The sequence below is a fragment of the Notolepis coatsorum genome (genome assembly GCF_963971535.1).
Source record: "Notolepis coatsorum genome assembly, chromosome: 1".
In the NCBI taxonomy this organism is placed as follows: domain Eukaryota; kingdom Metazoa; phylum Chordata; class Actinopteri; order Aulopiformes; family Paralepididae; genus Notolepis; species Notolepis coatsorum.
Window position 1 is genome coordinate 174,873,677 of NC_140165.1, and position 21,260 is coordinate 174,894,936.

A 21,260-nucleotide genomic window follows, 5' to 3' on the forward strand; every position below is an offset into this window, starting at 1 on the left:
TTTTCTTCTTTTCTTTTTTACAGCTACTGTTTTATATATACTGTTTTTTAGTAATAACTAGAAAGTAATGGTATTTATTTATTCAACAACAGGTGATTGTATAGATTAGTATTAGTATCATTAATTGACAACTATGCTCAATGAGTTCACCCACGGAAAGGTTGTTGGCACATTGGTTCCGCACGGACGTTATACGTTGTTGCACTTCCTATCCAGGCTGCTCCGTTCCAGTTAGCTAGTAGTAACGTCTATGTTGTGATTTTTAATGCAAAATAAATATTCAACATTCTCTTTTGAGACTCCGCCTCAGACTCTTATCATTTGGCACTAAAAGCTAAACATTGTCACCGGTATGGCTGTCCGCAACATGTCATTAATTGCGTGCGAGAGGTCGATCAGTTAGCCACATTAGCGTGAGCTAGGTTAGCCACTAGTTAACGCGAGCTAGAAAGACAAACAATGTAACGTTACTGGTGAAAAAGTGATTTACCTTGGAATACTCCTTTGCCAACTTGCTGTACTTTGCTTGCAGGTCTGCAGCTGGATTATGAATAGTCCCAACTTTAGCCAAGGTAACGTTAAGCTAAAACTAGCTTTTCAGATAGCTCTTCAGCTAATGCTAATAACACAGAGCTCCCCGTCAGCCGTCACACTGCTCTGACTCGGGACGATGGCATTTAAGAAAAGTTATAATTATTTTGTCTCGTCTTGTTTTAGTCAACAATATCAACATACATGAAGAGAAATTTCATCCTGGTTTTTGTAAATAAATTTTTTTTGTCCTCAGTTGTGATCAACGATATTTAATAAACTATTTAGTCACGTTAGCGTCACATGGTCTTCAATAACGTGGCGTCACGTCTCGTTATCGTCATGAAAAAAACCTTCGTTGACGAACACCTTTCGTCATAATTTTTGTTGACAAAATTAAGACCATTGGACAGCTCGGCGGGAGGGGGAAGAAAAACAACGTGACACCCATTGGACAGCTCTGCAGGAGGGGGAAGTAAAACAACGTGACACCCATTGGACAGCTCTACAGGAGGGGGAAGACAAACAATGTGACACCCATTGGACAGCTGTGCAGGAGGGGGGGAAGAAAAACAATGTGACACCCATTGGACAGCTGTGCAGGAGGGGGGGAAGACAAACAACGTGACACCCATTGGACAGCTCTGCAGGAGGGGGAAGACAAACAACGTGACACCCATTGGACAGCTCTGCAGGAGGGGGAAGACAAACAACGTGACACCCATTGGACGGGTGTGCAGGAGGGGGGAAGAAAAACAACGTGACACCCATTGGACAGCTCTGCAGGAGGCTGCTTCAGACAAACCCTGTTGCTCACGGGAGTCAGATGATGAACATGTTTTATCTTTTGTTTAACCCCTTAACACTTTGGACGCCAACAGCGAGTATACTCGTTATTGCCCGCCAATCGTTGTGCGCCAACAACGAGGGAACTCGTTTTTGGGATCAATATTTCATTTTTTCGCCATGGCATTCATAATTCATCCAGCCTCCCTCCGGGACGCAGCTGGACCCTGGTCTGATATTGCAACGCCTCAATACCGCCGCCTGGTGGATTTCGGGCGAGTTACACTCCACGCCAAACCGGAAGTGGCGCTCGGTGCATCTGGGAAATTCCTCCGCCAGAGATTATTGTAACGTGGGTCTAGATACACACTCGAGTGCATTGGGATCGCTTTCGAAACGCAATAATCAATATGATTTCGGTGTTTATTGCGTCATACAAACAACGGGAAATGGATCTAGCAGATCGACGTCAAATAATTGGAATATTTTTCCTCCAGTCTCATCGGCGAATGGTAAGAGGAATCTAACGTTATTTTCAGCCCGATTGTTTATTTATTTCACTGCAATCCATCTGATCAACGTATCAACCCATACTAAAAAAAGACGTTACTGACAATCAAGGAATTATAAACGACCCCCCCCCCCCCTTTCCTTCACGCATGATGATGCATAATGTATACCGATCATATACATTTGAATTTTTTAATATAGCGTGTATAGGAAAGAAACGCCAAACGATAATCTATCATATGCTTCAGGGCCTATAACTTGCGTTTTAGGAATTACTGCAGAAAACCTTAAAAACATACTTATATTCAGGCGGTCAGGTGGCGTAGCGGAGATTGCGCTCGTCACCAATGCAAGAGGCTGCGGTCTCGACTCCCGGAGTCAGCATTGCCTCTGGCTTGGGCTGATCGCTATACTAACCCGTTTGGCTGGGTTAGGGGGATGGAAGTCACGGGTGGGGATCTGGCGTTGTGGACAGCGACGCCTACAGGTCGGGTCTGGGTGCTTGCTCAGCGGAGGCAGGACTTGATGAAGGCAGCGTGACCTCCCACGTGTTACACTTCACCAATGAGAGTCCTCGCTGCCAGGTGAAAAAAGAGGCACTGGCTGTCGGCGCGCATATCGGAGGAAGCGTGCGGAGGACTTCAGGTTTCCCTTGTACCGACCAGTTGGAGAACATGCGCACAACAAACAGGTAGGGGAGGGGGGGAATTGGCACAACGACTAAATTGGGACGGGGAGAAAACAGAGAAAAATCGGAGAAAGAGATACATTATTTTTTTAAACACTTATATTCACGACGGTATTAACACGACAATGTATGAATGAAAAAATATAACGTTCCCACATCCGGAACGATAGATACCCGATGTTGAATGGGCCATAGTAATGTCGATATAGCTATAATATTTAAAAAGTTATAGCCCTGCAAAGAAGGTAAACATCTCCATAGGGTTACAGCTCTGGCAGACTGGGCCCAAAGATGGGTACAATGCATGGCAGCCAATGTGTTAAGCCCGAACGGTCCGGTACGAGATTCATATCACGCCACAGAACGTATTAATTATTGTTGAATTTCTTTTTTTTAAATGTAGCCAAGAGTAAAGACCCTAACCCTATCAAAACAGCAGTCAAAGTGTATATGTTTGTTTACCAATGATTTTAAAGGCCAACTTGCAGGTTAAACCCTACTCTTCAGTTATGGGTAGTTTACATCATTGGTATCTAATTTCATTATTATTATTTTTTTCATTTGACGCCGTAAATGCCACTCAGAAAGGGTTAAAAAGGTCCACGCACGAATAACATGCACGGAGCAAATCTAAAAGCTTATCAGACGCTAGCAGGGCCGTGACGTCACTTCAGGCAACTTATGCCTTATGCCCGTCCGGGTACCTCTAATCTACATAATTTTGGATTTCAAAATGGCCGATTTTACCATACCCTTTTAACTTAGGTGCCACACCCGCTTATACCCTTTCCAGGTCAGCTCCTGCCCCCTCCCCTCTGCCAACCCCCAGCTCACGCGACAAATAGCGTCGCCGCTAGCCCCAGGTATTGATATAAGATATTGCCCACATCAAGGGACAGAGGGAAAAGGTTGGAAGTAAAGGACCACACCAAATGGCTGGAGCTGATCTGCCTGAGCACAAGAGACAGGTGAAAACATTGGAAAGGGAGGGGATGGAAAAGAAGGCAGAGAAAAGGAGAAGGGGCAAAGAAGAAAGCTTTGCAGCAGCAGACAAGGTTGCCAGGAAGGATGTTGAGAGCTTCCTTACAGTCCCTGAAGTTGAGCTCATTCCTGAAACTGACCCTGCAGCTTCAGCAAAGCTACGAAAAAATTATGATGAGATTCCAAACATCGCCCTTGCTAGTGTAAGGTATGGCATAGGGCTAAGGCCAACTGCAGCTATAGCAACTGCAGCTCTGATTGATGCAGGACTCATCTTAGAAGATGACACAAGTAAAGTGATTGATAAGAACAAGGTTAAGAGAGCACAAGAAAAGTTGATGCAAGAGCTGGGGGAAGAGTTTGAGGAGAAGTGCAGGGAGGAGGGGGGGGATCTCCTGTATCCTCTTTGATGGGCGGATTGACATGACCAATGTGATGATGGAAGCTGAGGGCAGTGACCAATCTTTTCCTGCAAAGATCAAGGAAGAACACTATAGTGTTGCTAGTGAGCCTGGCAGCAACTATCTGTTCCACTTTACACCAGAGAAAGCAATTAAAGAGGAGTCCCATGCAGAGAAGATTGCTAAGGTCCTGTTTGCCTGGCTGAAAGAGAGAGGTTCTGATAAGACCTTGTGGGCCCTTGGAGGAGACTCAACCAATGTCAACACTGGAGTGAAGGCAGGTGTAATGCGGAAGCTGGAGCTGCACCTGGGGAGAAAGCTGGTCTGGTTGGTGTGCAACCTGCACACTGGTGAACTTCCACTGCGCCGTCTCATTGTTGAAGTTGATGGGGCTACTCTGTCAGACAACAAATTATCCGGGCCAATAGCACAGCTCCACAGATCAACACTATGGCTATAAGCTGGTGTAATCAGGGATGGAGTGCTTTCTGTGAGGCTGGCTCTGTTGGAGATTGGACCAGTAAACCACAGCCGCTGGCTCACCACAGCAAACAGACGCCTCAGGCTCTGGGTGTCAAAGCATCAACTTAAAAGAAAGAACCTGAATAATCTACAATGCATTGTGGAATTCATCATTGGAGTGTATTATCCATGTTGGTTCAACATGAAGGTCAAGCACTCCTGGATGGAAGGGCCTAGGCACATCCTGTTTCAGCTGGACTGCCTCAAGTCTCAGAGGAGGGAGGTGCTGGATGTTGTGATGCCAACTGTGAGAAGATCTGCTTGGTATGCCCACAGTGAAGCCATCCTCCAAACACTGCTGTGCTCTGAGGATCAAAAAGAGAGAATTGAGGGGGTGGAGAGAATCCTGGCCATCAGGGGAGAGGGGGATCCAGACACTCAGCTGGGAGACTCCTCTGTCAGGATCAGAAGAACACCTCACATCAATAGTGAGACTTCCAGCATTGGTGGCTTAATCAGCTGGTCAGAAGATTTGTCAGAGCCACCTCTCACCTGCTCCCTAAGCACCTCCGAGGTGAAGAACTTAATCAACACCCCCATGGAGGTTCTCGACTGGCCTTGCCACACACAAAGCATCGAGAGGGTTGTTAAAATGGTGACTGAGGCCTCTGCTAAGTACTTTTCACAAGAAAAAAGGGATGGAGGGATCAGGGCTCAGGAGACCAGCAGGAGGCTGATGTCCAAGAATGAATCCAAGCAAGACTTGTGCAACCTGATCAAATTCAAGAAGATAGAGGATTGATGTAGCCCCATGGATTTTCTCAATACATTGAGACGTTTTTGTTAAAATGGTTACTGAGTAGTTCTGGAAAGAGCTCACCTATTTATGGCTGACGTTGACTTTAAGTTTGTGTTTGTAGGTTGGTGGCTAAAGCAGTACAGTAGAAGACCTTGCTGTCCAAGAATGAGTCCAATCAAGACATTGGAACCTGGCAAAGTTCAAGAAGTCAGGAGATCGAGATTTAGCACTTAGGTGTTTGTGTACATTACAAATACAATTGATTATTGTTAGTATTATTATTATTGATATTTGGAGTTGTATCCAGTTATATACAGTTCACTTGTTAATACATTTGATGGCTTTGTCATTATAAATGATTTCCCATATATTTTCTTATCTTTGAAAGGGGATGGGTAAATCTGGCAATTTTGTAATACAAAATGATGTAGGTTAGAGTTATCATATCCAAAAAATTAACTCATATTTCTATTCCCCATTAAAAAACACATAATTTAGACACCTTGCATTTTAGGATTTATTTCAGATTCATTCTGGCACCTGTGTATGACCAATGGGTTAAAATGGTCAAATCAGCCATTTTGAAATCCAAAATTATGCAGGTTAGAGTTATCCTATCCCAAAAATGAAATCAAATTTGAATTCCCCATTAAGAAACACATCATTTAGATACCTTGCATGATAGGATTTCCTTCAAATTCATGTTGGCATCCATGTTTGGCCAAGGGGTGAAAAATGTTAAAATCTGCCATTTTGAAATCCAAAATGATGTAGGTTAGAGTTATCCGATCCGAAAAATAATCCCATATTTGAATTCACCACAAAAAAACACATATTGACACCCCACTCGATTGATTTTCCAAAAATAAAAAAGTATGGCCCGCCCTACCAGACTCACCAAACTCTCACCAGACACACCAAGCTCTCACCAGACTCACCAAGCTCTCACCAGACACACCAAGCTCTCACCAGACACACCAAGCTCTCAGCAGACACACCAAGCTCTCAGCAGACACACCAAGCTCTCACCAGACTCACCAAGCTCTCACCAGACACACCAAGCTCTCACCAGACTCACCAAGCTCTCACCAGACTCACCAAGCTCTCACCAGACTCACCAAGCTCTCACCAGACTCACCAAGCTCTCACCAGACTCACCAAGCTCTCACCAGACTCACCAAGCTCTCACCAGACTCACCAAGCTCTCACCAAGCTCTCACCAGACACACCAAGCTCTCAGCAGACACACCAAGCTCTCACCAGACTCACCAAGCTCTCACCAGACTCACCAAGCTCTCACCAGACACACCAAGCTCTCACCAGACACACCAAGCTCTCACCAGACTCACCAAGCTCTCACCAGACTCACCAAGCTCTCACCAAGCTCTCACCAGACTCACCAGACACACCAAGCTCTCACCAGACTCACCAAGCTCTCACCAGACACACCAAGCTCTCACCAGACACACCAAGCTCTCACCAGACTCACCAAGCTCTCACGACTCACCAAGCTCTCACCAGACTCACCAGACACACCAAGCTCTCACCAGACACACCAAGCTCTCACCAGACTCACCAAGCTCTCACCAGACTCACCAAGCTCTCACCAGACTCACCAAGCTCTCACCAGACACACCAAGCTCTCACCAGACACACCAAGCTCTCACCAGACTCACCAAGCTCTCACCAAGCTCTCACCAGACACACCAAGCTCTCACCAGACACACCAAGCTCTCACCAGACTCACCAAGCTCTCACCAGACTCACCAAGCTCTCACCAGACCCACCAAGCTCTCACCAGACTCACCAAGCTCTCACCAAGCTCTCACCAGACTCACCAAGCTCTCACCAGACACACCAAGCTCTCACCAGACACACCAAGCTCTCACCAAGCTCTCACCAGACTCACCAAGCTCTCACCAGACTCACCAAGCTCTCACCAGACTCACCAAGCTCTCACCAGACTCACCAAGCTCTCACCAGACTCACCAAGCTCTCACCAGACTCACCAAGCTCTCACCAGAAACACCAAGCTCTCGCACCAAGCCAACAAACAACGACTTGAATACAAAAACATTTAATATCTTTTACGTAATTGAATCTCCCAGCTGGGCTGCCCCGCCAAACATTTAATACCTGTGCAAATAAAATGTAAGACTTTTTAACACCTTTCATGGCCTTAAAATGAGAATTATGAATTTAAAACGTTTTAATACCCTGCATATACCCTGTTATTTACAATGATGGCTTGGCGTATGTGTATGACCTCACGCTCTCACGACACACACACACACACACACACACACACACACACACACACACACACACACGCTCTAATCTCGAATGGTGTGAATTGTGTCGCTTGCTCTGTTTGGCGTGACGCCGTGTCTCTGTGCAGCCGTTGCCCGGGCAACAGCAAGGTGTGAATAAAGTGGGCGGAGCCGGTGACTCACTGTCCGTCTCGTTCCGTTTGATCATCCCCGGGCATTCAGCGAGGATGGTCTCTTTAAACGAGGTGACCAGGGCGTTCACACAGCACTCCATGAGCTGAGGGCAGACAGACAGGTGTTAGATCTACCTCCTAGAGGAGACACAGAGAGGTGTTAGATCTAACTCCTAGAGGAGACACAGACAGGTGTTAGATCTAACTCCTAGAGGAGACACAGAGAGGTGTTAGATCTAACTCCTAGAAGAGACACACAGACAGGTGTTAGATCTAACTCCTAGAGGAGACACAGAGAGAGGTGTAAGATCTACCTCCTAGAGGAGACACAGAGAGGTGTTAGATCTACCTCCTAGAGGAGACACAGAGAGGTGTTAGATCTACCTCCTAGAGACGACACACAAACAGGTGTTAGATCTAACTCCTAGAGGAGACACAGAGAGAGGTGTAAGATCTACCTCCTAGAGGAGACACAGAGAGGTGTTAGATCTACCTCCTAGAGGAGACACACAGACAGGTGTTAGATCTAACTCCTAGAGGAGACACACACACAGGTGTAAGTTCCACCTCCTAGAGGAGACACACAGACAGGTGTTAGATCTACCTCCTAGAGGAGACACACATGTGTTAGTTCTACCTCCTAGAGGAGACACACAGACAGGTGTTAGATCTAACTCCTAGAGGAGACACACAGACAGGTGTTAGATCTACCTCCTAGAGGAGCCACACACACAGGTGTAAGTTCCACCTCCTAGAGGAGACAGAGAGGTGTTAGTTCTACCTCCTAGAGGAGACACACAGACAGGTGTTAGATCTACCTCCTAGAGGAGACACACAGACAGGTGTTAGATCTACCTCCTAGAGGAGACACACATGCGTTAGTTCTACCTCCTAGAGGAGACACACAGACAGGTGTTAGATCTAACTCCTAGAGGAGACACACAGAGAGAGGTGTAAGATCTACCTCCTAGAGGAGACACATAGAGGTGTTAGATCTACCTCCTAGAGGAGACACACAGACAGGTGTTAGATCTACCTCCTAGAGGAGCCACACACACAGGTGTAAGTTCCACCTCCTAGAGGAGACAGAGAGGTGTTAGTTCTACCTCCTAGAGACACACAGAGAGGTGTTAGTTCTACCTCCTAGAGGAGAGTGGAGACACACAGAGAGGTGTAAGTTCTACCTCCTAGAGGAGACACACAGACAGGTGTAAGTTCTACCTCCTAGAGGAGACACACAGAGAGGTGTAAGTTCTACCTCCTAGAGGAGACACACACACAGGTGTAAGTTCCACCTCCTAGAACCACTAGTCATTGTTACGTCATCATTAGATCAATTCCATTCTCACAGGTTGAGATTGTGCAACGTTTAAGACTCACTAAACTACTATTCAATAGTCACTGGGGAATAGTTTAATACTAAGGATGTTTTAGGGCTGTCCCCGACTGAGGATTTGGATGGTCGACTATGATTGGCCAAAATTTGCCATTAGTCGACTATTGGTCGACAAAAAAAAAAAAAAAATATATATATATATATATTAGAGCTGGACATAGATTAATTTTTTTAATCTAGATTAATCTACCTGCAATCCTGGAATTAATCTAGATTAATCTAGATTAAAATGGCTAAAAAAAAAGAAAAAGTCTGCCGAACGGGATTCAAAATAGGTGTGTTCTACCCAAATAATGACCAGAGGAGGAGATTTATCCTCTCCTCTTCATCTGAGGAGTCACTAGCTGTTCTATCTCCTTGTTCAACAGCATGAACATGTCTCTTCTTTTTGTAATTTCCAGTGTTTCTTTTAAAACCAGATTTATCGTAATTTTCTGTGCCCTTCCTTTGATGCCATTAACATTGTTACACTGATATTGACATCATATGTATATACTCTGTCAGGATCTAGGGGTAACAGTACTGTATATTTGAATACCGCTTATGTCACAAATGTATCAGTACTAAATACCTATATGTCCCTATGCCATAAATGTCATGTATGTTGTGTATGTCATAAATGTCTATATGAATTGAAAATGGGGGACCCTGATGGAAACAAGACAAACGTCTTTCTCAGGTCTGCATCCCCTTAACAATTGTATGTATTGAGCCGTACTGTATTGTACCCATTCTGCAATCTGTTAAATAAAGTTTTCATTCATTCATTCATTCATTCATTCACAGCTCTCTCCAGTGTCAAATCACTCTCTGTCAGTAGTTTCTTCTGTGAACCTTCATTTCTTAATCCACAGACAAACCTGTCTCTCAATGTGTCTTTTAGTGAATCTCTAAATTCACAATGCTGCTGACTGGTTGCTCACACACAGACTGCTGCAGAAGCAGGTTTCTCAACAAATTCAGTGCAAGCTCAGTGTAACAGTTCCATGAATGAATGAATGAATGAATGAATGAATGAATGAATGAATGAATGAATGAATGAATGAATGAATGAATGAATGAATGAATGAATGAATGAATGAATGAATGAAAACGTTATTTAACAGATTGCAGAATGGGTACAATTAGGGCTGGGCGATATGACGATATTATATAAATATCGGGTACAGTTCATTAACGATACACTTTTTCAACGTATCGTGGATATCGTGATGTTTTGCCCAAGAGGATTGTGTCGCGTCAATCTGTCCACACGTTCATATCTCAGCCCGTGCTGAGATATGCCCATTCCGCGGTCTGTTAATAAAGTTTTCAATCAGACAGATGTATGGAAAGGCTTTTATTTAGAGGTGGGCATAGATTAATTATTGTAATCTAGATTAATCTATCTGCAATCCTGGATTTAATCTAGATTAATCTAGATTAAAATGGCTAAAAAATTAAAAAATAAAACTGCCGAAGGCATTCAAAATATGTGTGTTCTACCCAAATAATGACCAGAAGTAAGTCCTTACTTTTTCTTTCCTCCTTATGTTTCTCAGGCCAGGTGGCCCATTACACCATGAGCCCATCTCCCGTTTCCAAAATGCATTACAGACTGTTTGAAAAAGCTGTTTTGCTATGATAATTGGTCATGAAATATCAAAATAATGTTCAATAAGATGTACTTGTGTTTAATAAGTTGTTTTATTCAGAAGTTAACACAAATAAATAATATTACCAGTACAGTACAGTATCTAGCACACTCTCAGGAGCAAAACTGAAAGAATCATTTCAAACTTGAACTATGTGACATGGCTTGAATCAACTGCTCCAGTGGAGTTGCTCAGTGGCCAATGGTGTCAACTGTGGTTGTACTGGGCAGCTCCCAGGTGTGAATGGAACTGTGTGAATGTGAAGCAGGGCGTTCCTGAAAAAGAGCATCTGTGCTCAGCGAACCTACCCTGGGTAAATAAAGGTAAAAAAAAAAAGAAAATGTAAAAAAATAAATAAAAAAAAAAAAAATTAGATTAATGCGTTAATTATATTATCGCGCGATACTAGTATAGCGTTAACGCAGCACGTTAACGCCGTTAACGGCCCAGCTCTACTTTTTTTTTTTTTTTTTTTTAATCCACTTTTTCTCCCATTTTTCTATATTTTCTCCCATCCCAATTTTCGTATCATCCAATTCAACCCTCCCCTGTCACGGACGCTGTTTCTTGCCTCCCACAAGCCGGCTGCAATGTGGACTAAGTCATACATAGCACAAGTCCCCTCCGGTACCTGAGGTAACAGCAGTCGCATCTTTTCACCTGCGCAGCTCGATCTCTCAGTGGCGAGGAGTAACGCGTGGGAGGCTCACGCTGCCCCCGACACTTCCTGATTCTACTGCGCAGGCGCACCAACCGACCTGTAGGAGTCGCTGTCCACAACGCCCGATCCCCACCCATCAGTTTCCCACCCCCTAATACGGCCAATGTGTATTAGTACGGACGACCAGCTAAACTGAAAGCAAATGTGGAGCGCTGGGCTCGAACCGACGAGCCCAGCATTTCCAGCATTTCGTGGCGAGCACCTTGCCCACTACGCCACGTAGCCGCCCGGCCCAGCTCTACTTTTATTATAACATTCGTTGTAGTAAAATCATTATGCCTCATTTAGTCATCCTGCGGAGCACTGGTCTCCTACTCGTCGGGCGCGGGGAGCTAACGTTAGTAGCTTTGTTGTTGTCAGCACACAGGACATTCAGGAAGTCAAAAACTAATAGCGCTTGCCGATTGGTGCTAAGAACAGCAGGGCGGGTGCAAGCGGTGTGACGTAATTGGCAGACTCGACTGTCAATCAAAATTATTATGTTTTCCGTCAGAATGAATGAATGAAAACTTTATTAAAAGGTTGCAGAATGGGTACAATACAGTACAGGAGGATGAAGACCAGAAAAAGACTTTCGGCTTTTTTACATAAGGGTCCTCCATTTTCAATTCATCAAAACATTTAGAGACATACAAATATACAGTAGTTTCATAAAAATGCTAAAATGCTATTGATTGATTGATTTAAAACTTTATTAACATATTGCAGAATGGGTACAGTACAGCTCAATACATACAATTGTTAAGGGGATGCAGACCAGAGAAAGACTTTCGTCTTGTTTACATCAGGGTCCCCCATTTTCAATTCATCATATTTCATATCTAAATCATATAATATCTCATTGCTAAATATATGCAATATATAATCTAATAATCCAATAATCTAAATCTAATATATAATATAAAAATGCTAAATGCATGGGTATTTTATTTTGTCTTAGCTTGCAAACTCAAATACTGTCTTGGTAAGCCTCATAATGAATTGTTTGGGGTAAAAAAGAAAAACATTGTGATGTGTATCGTGTATCGCCGAAAGGTCAGAAAATATCGTGATATCATATTTAGGCCATATCGCCCAGCCCTAGGTACAATACAGTACGGCTCAATACATACAATTGTTAAGGGGATGCAGACCAGAGAAAGACGTTTGTCTTGTTTACATCAGGGTCCCCCATTTTCATTTATTTGCTCCACATTGTCATTAGCCCCTTTCATGACTGTGATGCACTGAGTGAATCCACAGTCACTTGCTCCTCAATAGGAAACCAACCTTGATTTACCATGAAGGACTGGTTCTGGCCGAACCGTTCGTTATACAAGAATCACAGAGAAATTACAAAGGTACTCACAGTTGCACGAGGATTTCGGACAGAGATAAGGGATGGTGCGCATGCGCTGTGATCACCCAACGGCGGAAATAATGCCGTTTTGAGCAGTTTATAAAAATTATTTAAAATGTTTATTAGCAACGCAGAGCTTTCAAACCATCCCGTATCTCTGTCCGAAACCCTTGTGCAACTGTGAGCACCTTTGAAACGTCTCTGTGATTCTTGTATAACGAACGGTTCAGCCAGAACCAGTCCTTCATGGTAAATCTAGGTTAGTTTGCTATTGAGGAGCAAGTGACTGTGAATTCACTCCGTGCATCACAGTCACGAAAGGGGCTACATTGTCATCAAACGGTACAATATTTCCAATAACCCAAGCCATTTCTGTTGTAAACACTCACGATAGTCCAGTCGATCCTTCCTTTAGTGTGTAAAGTGGATTTCCTCCTCTTGTAGATGTTTTCAAGTGCCGCCCGAGTAACGTGAGCTAACATGCTAACTTGCTAAGCTAACGTTAATAATGGAAACAAAGCTCTCAACGGACTTCTTCTTTATTGCATTGCGCAGATTCAGACGTCCTCATCGCCGAATTGTGTTATATCCTGAGGACTTCTTAACCTCACCTGTATAACAATGATTACCGGACCACTACTTTAGTTTAACACATTATTCTGACTACAGCTCCGGTAGTGCAATCACTTCCTGGTACCACAGCTGGGAACTACGGCAAGTATTTAAGGACAATACAGACCCAACGTTGAGAAAAAGATTAACGGCGTCAATTATATTATCGCGCGATACTAGTCTCGCGATAACGCAGCACGTTAACGCCGTTAACGGCCCAGCTCTAATATATATATATATATATATATATAATATTTATATTAAAAAAAATAAAAATAAAAAATGTATCATTCCATTTGGGCTGTGGGGGGTGCTTAATGTCTGAAGGAGTCGACTGAATGCTTCTTGTCCTCTGCAAAAGCATGCAATTGGTCCACTGATGGATACATCTTGATATTCATCTAGTCTAGTGTGTTCATTAGACGAGTGAAATCCTCTTTCAGTGCCTCTGTGCCTGTTTTCGTAGGCAGTTAGCCTCTGGTATGCATGCCATTAGCGTTAGCCACGCGTCTAGGCCTATTTTCTTTTGGAAAGAATGATAAAAAAATATATATATTTTATTTTTATTTTTATATTCGACTAAGAGGTTGGCTAGTCGACTACGGCTCCTTTCGACCGATTAGTCGACTAATCGACTAATAGGGGTCGGCCCTAGGATGTTTAGGACTCCGGTAACATTTACGTCTGTCAGGATATGTGTTCTCCAGGAATAGAGATAGAGAATAGAAGAATATAATTTGATATCTGAAATCACGTGGAGATACTCACTGCTTGAACAGAGTTACATTCACGGCGCGTCTCTAGATATCTGAGGGCTCTCTTCTCTTCTTCTCTCAGCTTGGCATCTGCCTGCAGGGGACAAGAGCCATGAACAAGGTATTCAGGGCAGAGCCACACACACAAGTTGCACTTATATATATACTGTAGATAACTATAGCCACACACACAAGTTACACTTATATATATACTGTAGATAACTATAGCCACACACACAAGTTACACTTATATCAGTTGTCTGTAGATAACTATATATATATATATATTAGAGCTGGGCCGTTAGCGGCATTAACGTGCTGCGATAACGCGATACTAGTATCGCGCGATAATATAATTGACGCAGTTAATCTAAAAAAAATAAAAAAAATAAATTGTTTTTTTTTAATTTTGTTTTTTACCTTTATTTACCCAGGGTAGGTTCGCTGAGCACAGATGCTCTTTTTCAGGAACGCCCTGCTTCACATTCACACAGTTCCATTCACACCTGGGAGCTGCCCAGTACAACCACAGTTGACACCATTGGCCACTGAGCAACTCCACTGGAGCAGTTGATTTGCATTGGCAGGGTTTGGCCCTGTCTGGCACCCAACGGGAAAAATATTTTAGGCACTATAAGTAGACACCGCTACATAAAACAAGCTGGTCTGCCTGAGTGACTGGTGGAAGAAGGAGAAATAGAGATTGGACTGATTGAGTCAAGCCATGTCACATAGTTCAAGTTTGAAATGCTTCTTTCTGTTTTGCTCCTGAGAGTGTGCTAGATACTGTACTGTAACTGAGGGGTACAATTCCCTGACTGTATTGATAAGTATGGTATCATTAAACCACTACCGCTTTATGTACTTTAATTACTGGCCATACAGTACACGATATATGAATATGATGAACACTTCCCACAATGAAATCGGTTGCACACAAAGGTATAATCAAGTATTTAATGGAGCAAAGGGTACATAATATACTTTACATTATTCTTTGAATGCACTTGTAAGGAAAGGAATGTGCGTAGGCAAATCAACAATGAATGTCCATTCTCTGGTTACGCAGGAGGTAATTATACAACCTGAATCTTAGGGAATTATATCTATGGTACACTAGTAATATAGCGGGAGATACTGGAAGGGTCCCCCTGGTTGTAAGCCAGCAGGGGGTAGAAGATCTGTCGGTAGTAGAGAGTCTGGTCAACGATGACTAAGGAGACTCCAGGTACAGGAGCCGGTGCAATAGCCTCTTGATCCACAGACGAATACAGCTGTTCTCCGTAGACTGTAGCTCCACAGTGAAGAAAGCTAGTCGGCCTCAGGCTCTCTGAGGCGCCGACTCGACTTGACTCCTCGCGGGGTAAATCCAACACATGCAGGCGGCGGCGATTATCCGCTCCATAAATCACAGGACCAAAGCAAATATATTCCAGCCGCAAAGGGCTATGTAGTCGTCGGGTAGATTAATCCAGTGTACATGTCCATACGGTTCTCGTCTAGGTCTCCTCGGGTGAAAGCGCCATGTGGTCAGCCCAGCCTGGATAAGAACTCTAGCTAATACGAGGACGCGTTGGAGATGCTGGTCACTGTAGAACTTTAACCGCACGATACACTATACACAAATAGACTATTATTGACTTAATAGAAATATGTCGCACTCGACGGTATAGCGCCAAACTCTGACAATTCAGTTATTAATTCGCACGCGGTCTCAATGCTCTATTCTGGGGCCAAACAGGCCATACTTCACCGCACGTTGTATCGTGGGTGAGGCTTCAACTTATTGGTAACTCTTAGACTAAGGGGCTTCTGTATTCACCTGCGCCGTATTTATACGTACGGTGAACAAACTAGTACCAGTCTCATTTCTGTCGCGTATCCCTGGGCAAGGCCGGGCATGTCCAGACACGTCTTGACGGTGACTTTGAACCTGACTCCGGAGGCCGGTCCCTGGCGCCGGTGGACCGCTGTCCAATAGGAGAATGAAATATTATGGTCTGTAGTAGGCTAAAGGGATATTCCGTGTATATGTACAAGGAATATACAAGGGATATCAAACGATATACAAATACTATGCAATATATATCAATAAATAAATATATATATTCGGTTTAATCTGATCCTTTGTAACAGCCGCCCCCTAATTAGTCCCACCTAATTAGCTAAGCAGAGACAGATTAACCGCACTGTCCACTACTCAATGTCTGTTGTGAGGGGTCGGTCAGTTCACAAAGTCATGGGGTCATGGTCGTCATCGATGGTATCGGGGAGCCTTGGCAGTTCTATTAGCCTCGCCACGGGTCGGGTGTAGATCCGCCCTTGGACGAGCACTTCGGCTGCTCGGACCTTTCCGTCGGCACCGGTGATCACTTTGCTTACGCGGCCAGCCGGCCACATAGCTCGGGGTAGTGACTGGTCGATAATCATGACGACTGTTCCTTCTGTCAAATTGTCTCTCTCTTTCACCCATTTCTGGCGGGTCTGTAGAGACGGTAGATAGTGGAGTAGGAAGCTGTTTTAAAACTTGTCAGCCAATACTTGACTGTACCTCCACATTCTTCGGCCGTTCGCTTCTTCAGGCCTGTACATTGTCTGTGGTAGCGCGGGGTCCAGCCACCCCATCAAGAGTGTGTTGGGGGTGACTGGGTCGACATCTGCTACATCACTTGAGACGTAACCGAGGGGCTTTGAGTTCAATACTCCCTCGATCTCCGTGAGGACTGTCATTAGGACTTCTTCCGCCACGGTCTGGGCCCCAAGCACGGCGTACAGGGCTGTCTTTATTGAACGTACTTCTCGTTCCCAAGTTCCACCGAAGTGAGGTGCGTTCGGGGGATTAAACTGGAAGTCAATCTGGGATGGAGCGAGGTGGGTCTTAAGTTCTGGGCCCATAGCTTGGAAGCTCTCTCTCAGCTCTCTTTCTCCGCCTTTGAAGTTTGTCCCGTGATCAGACAATAATATAGACGGTTTGCCTTTCCGCGATGTGAATCTTCGGAAGGCCATAAGGAATGAGTCTGTGCTCATGGTTGGAAGGAGTTCTATATGCATCGCTCGGGTGGTCATGCATTTGAATACAATACCCCACCGCTTCTCGGTTCCTCTTCCTTTCTTTATATACAGCGGGCCGAAACAGTCCATACCGGTGGAGTGAAAAGGCTTGTCGCCGAGTCGGAGGCGACAGGGAGGTAGGTCAGCCATCCGGGGTATACTGGGCTGCGCTCGCCACTTACGACAGTCTAGACAGGTTCGCTGGAAGCGCCGCACTGCTTCTCTCCCTTGCAGTATCCAATAACGACGTCTGATCTCCGCGAAGACTCTCTCTGCCCCGGCGTGATGCACATCCTCGTCGTATTTCTTTATGATCAGCTCTGTGACCTTGTGTCAGCTGTTTAAGACTATCGGGTACTTGAGGTCATCCGGTAAGTCTGGAGCTCTCCGCAGACGACCACCCACTCTGATGAGACCATGGGCGTCGCTCTCGGGGGCTAGGTGGAGCAGTCTGCTGTCTGATGGGACGGGCTTTGCTCCCTGTAGACAGTCTAGCTCATCGGGGAACGAGTCTCTCTGGGCTCCTTGTAGTAGAAGAAGTTCTGCTTCTTCGTAGTCAGCTGCAGTAATGTCAGTAGTGAGCTGAACCTCTGGGTGGTGCCACAGGAATGTCTTTAGCTGCGCACTCTCTAGGGTGAGGCAATCGTCTATGTCGGGGTCTGTGGAGACGAGTGTGTTCAATCCACAGAACATAGATTTCTTGTTTTCGGCCTCCTCTTTACTCGCTTCCCGTGGGGTGGGTGTAGGCCACTCTTCTTCCGGGAGCTTGAGGAACTCTGGCCCATCACTGTATAGGTTGTGACGGGTGAGGTCATCCAGGGACATTCCCCGGGTGATGACGTCAGCTGGGTTGTGTTTTGTGTCCACATACCTCCAGCTTGCTACTTCTGTTAAATCTTGAATCTCTGTGACTCTGACTCCCACGAAGACCTTGTATCTGCACGAATCAGACCGGATCCATGTGAGTACTGTCGTGGAGTCTGACCACAAGATTGTTCTTTGCACCGGAATGGTGAGTTCACGTTGGATTAACGTGGCGAGTTGCGCTCCTGCTAGGGCTGCGCAGAGCTCTAGACGCGGGATAGATTGTTGCTTTCGTGGGGCTATTCTTGAGCAAGCCAGGATGAAAGCAGTATGTATTTCTCCTCCCTCCTCTCGGGCACGCAAGTAGGCCACCGAACCGTAGGCTACTTCGGAGGCGTCGCTGAAGACGTGCAGGTCCATCTGGCACGTCTCCGGCCTCACTGTGGGTGGGAAGTAGCTGCGGCATATGTTGACACCTGGGAGTGAGCTGAGTTCCGTCTCCCACTCTCTCCATGTGGATGCAAGGTGTTCGGGTATGGGGTCGTCCCAGCCCTGGTCCTTGTCCCATAACGCTCTTACAATCATCTTTGCCCTGGTGGTGTAAGGTAGAATACATCCCAACGGGTCATATTGTCTGGCGAGTGTTCTGTATACACTCCGTCTGGTGGTCGGTAGTGCAGTCGACCTTCCCTGCTCCTTGGTCAGGGGTGTGTGTTTATAATGGAGCGAGTCTGTTTTGAAGCGCCAGACTAGTCCTAATGTCATTTCTTGGGCTTCTCCTGGGATGGTCGCCATCCAGGTCTCGCTGCTTGCTGCCTTGTCCTCGGGGGAGAGGCTGCGCAATACTTGCGGGTCGCTGCTGGCCCACTGCCTGAGATCAAAGCCGCCTTTGATCAGGGAGGCGCGGAGCTTGAGTAGAAGGGCCTCGGCTTCTTCTGGCGTCGAGACGCTTTGCAGACAGTTGTCCACGTAGAAACTATTTCCTACACTTTGTCGGACCTCTTCATCAGCTGCTGGGTCCTCTGCGACGTGTTTTTGCAGTGCAAACGTAGCACAGCATGGGCTGCATGTGGTTCCGAAAGGGAGGACTTCCCATTGATAGATGGCTGGTTGCTCATCCCCGATCCTCTCTCTCCATAGGAACCGCAGCAGGGGCTTGTCCTCCTCCACTAGTCTCACCTGCAGGAACATCCCTTTGATGTCGCCGCTGATGGCCACCTTGTCCTGGCGGAAACGTAGTAACACGCCTAGTAGGGAGGGGCCGAGTGTTGGGCCGGGCAAGAGCTCTTTATTCAGATTTTGTGATCCGATCTGGTAGCTGCAGTTGAACACAATACGATCCTTGCCGTTGTGGTGGACTTTGTGGTGCGGCACGTACCATGATTCGGTCGTCTGATCGGCCTCTTTAATGTCAATTTTCTTTATGTGTCCCGCTGTGATTAGCTTGTTAATCTCAGCGCGGTACACAGTCTCTTGAGCGGGGTCTCTGGCTAGGCGCCACTCTGTGTTCAATAGATACCGCTCCGTCGCTTCTTTTGGGGCGTGGAAGGTAGGCATACCCTCTCGCCTCAGGAGTGGAGTTGCGTATCTCATCACTCCGTTGACTTTGACTCTCTTTGTCCCTTGCTCGAGGAGGGCTATAGCGTAAATGTCTTCCTTGGAACGAATGTCTTTCTTTTCGTTCTTAAAGGGCATTGTCTCTAGTGTCCATAGCCTCTCGACATGCTGTAGGAGGGTGGTGTCTTCTTCTGTCACTCTGGAGTGGAGGCAGTTAGTGGCTGCTGTTCGGTTAAGAGACTTAGCGAGGGGGCCTTGTAATGTCCATCCTAGGCGGGTCTCGACTGCTGCAGGACAGCCTCTGGGCCCTGTGTGGACCCGGTCTATCGGGACTATGAGGTCTGCATGGTCGGAGCCTATCAGCAGGGTCGGGGTGGCACCGTCTATGAGCGGGATAGGTAGTTGACGCAGGTGCACATATTTATCCATCAGCTTGGCGATGGGGTAGGTGTACTGCGACAGGCCTATTTCTTGGCTGGTGAAAGCATTAGTAATCCTATACCGTCTCTCTGGCTGCCCGCTTGCTGCGATAGTGAAGAAGACATTCTCGCCCTTTATCGTCTTTAGATCTCTTCTTATTGTCCGAATCGTCATCTGGTTTTCGCTCCCCCGCAGCCCCAGCTGGGCCGCAGCGGACGCGAGAAGGGTCTTCTCTGACCCGTCGTCAAGGACGGCGTAAGTGTCCATGACCTTGTCTTGGTAACTCAGTGTTACGCGGACCACCTTTAAGAGCACCCGGGCGCCCCCGCTGCTGGCGGGGTCAATGTACATAACACTTGCCTTTGTGCTGCTTGAGGGTGCAGGCTTTCTTCTGTTACTGTCGTGTAGGACATCTAGGTGGGCTCCGTCACACCGACTACACCTCTTCTTTAAGCGGCAATCGGCTGCCATGTGACTGCGCGCACATCGGTAACAGCGTCGGTTGGAGTTTATCCATTGACTCACCTCGTCGGCGGTCATCTTCTTGAACGTGTCACATTGTGACAACCAGTGTTCCTTTTCGCAGTACGGGCACACCATCTTCCACTTCTCTTTCATCGAGGGGGTACTGTGGTTCTTGCTGCTCGGTACTGATTCTGGTTGGTGCATGACGGTCACCAATCTTCGGCCATCGTTTGCTCTCCTAGGTCCCTCTCTGGAGCTTGGGGTGCTCCGCATGAACGTATCCAACCGTAGGCTGTTGACTTCTCTCGCCAGGAAGTCGGCTAGGTCTAGGAGGGATGGCTCGGGACCGTTAGGATCACGGTGGTCTCTTTGCCGACTGAAGCGCTCTTGTCGGGCGGGCGGAAGCTTCTCTAAAATCCTCTCGACATTAGAGTTCGCGTACAGTTCGTGCATACCCTTTTCTCTTTGCGCCCCCAGCATCCCTACCAGGGATTGTACCTTGATAGACAGGTCATCTAGTGAGCGATTGTCTGTTGCTGGGGGTAGGCGGTCAATATGCCTTATCTCTTGTATTACGTAGTCCCATATGCGTCCATATCTTTGGTCGAGTGCTGCTAGAGCCGCTGTGTATGGGGTAGTAGAGGTGGCATAGGCCAGCGCTATATTGTGCGCTCGGGGCACCTTGTATTTTATTTTTTTATTATTTTTTAAACAAACACATAAACAAACATGACAACACACAATAGGATATACAAACACACATATGCTCCAGCTCGTACCCCCCTCTCCCGGACCCCCCATTGGATAATCCAACCATTATAATTTGTTCCTAACCAGACACTACCATTATATGCTGGCTTTTATTCTCTCCACCACTTCTAACCACATTGCCATTTTGGATTCAT

The 21,260-nt window shown here is 46.0% G+C and overlaps 1 protein-coding gene across 1 annotated transcript in view; it reads right to left on the minus strand.

The window, feature by feature from the left end:
- Nucleotides 1–21,260, minus strand: part of LOC311223498 (cullin-5-like) — a 94,474-nt gene that overhangs the window by 44,054 nt on the left and 29,160 nt on the right. Inside the window, exons 7-8 of the mRNA XM_084308282.1 lie at nt 14,072–14,152; nt 7,612–7,705 (exon numbers count right to left, since the gene is read on the minus strand). Of these exons, the coding sequence (XP_084164408.1) occupies nt 7,612–7,705; nt 14,072–14,152 (175 nt within the window). The remainder of the gene's footprint in view (nt 1–7,611; nt 7,706–14,071; nt 14,153–21,260) is intronic.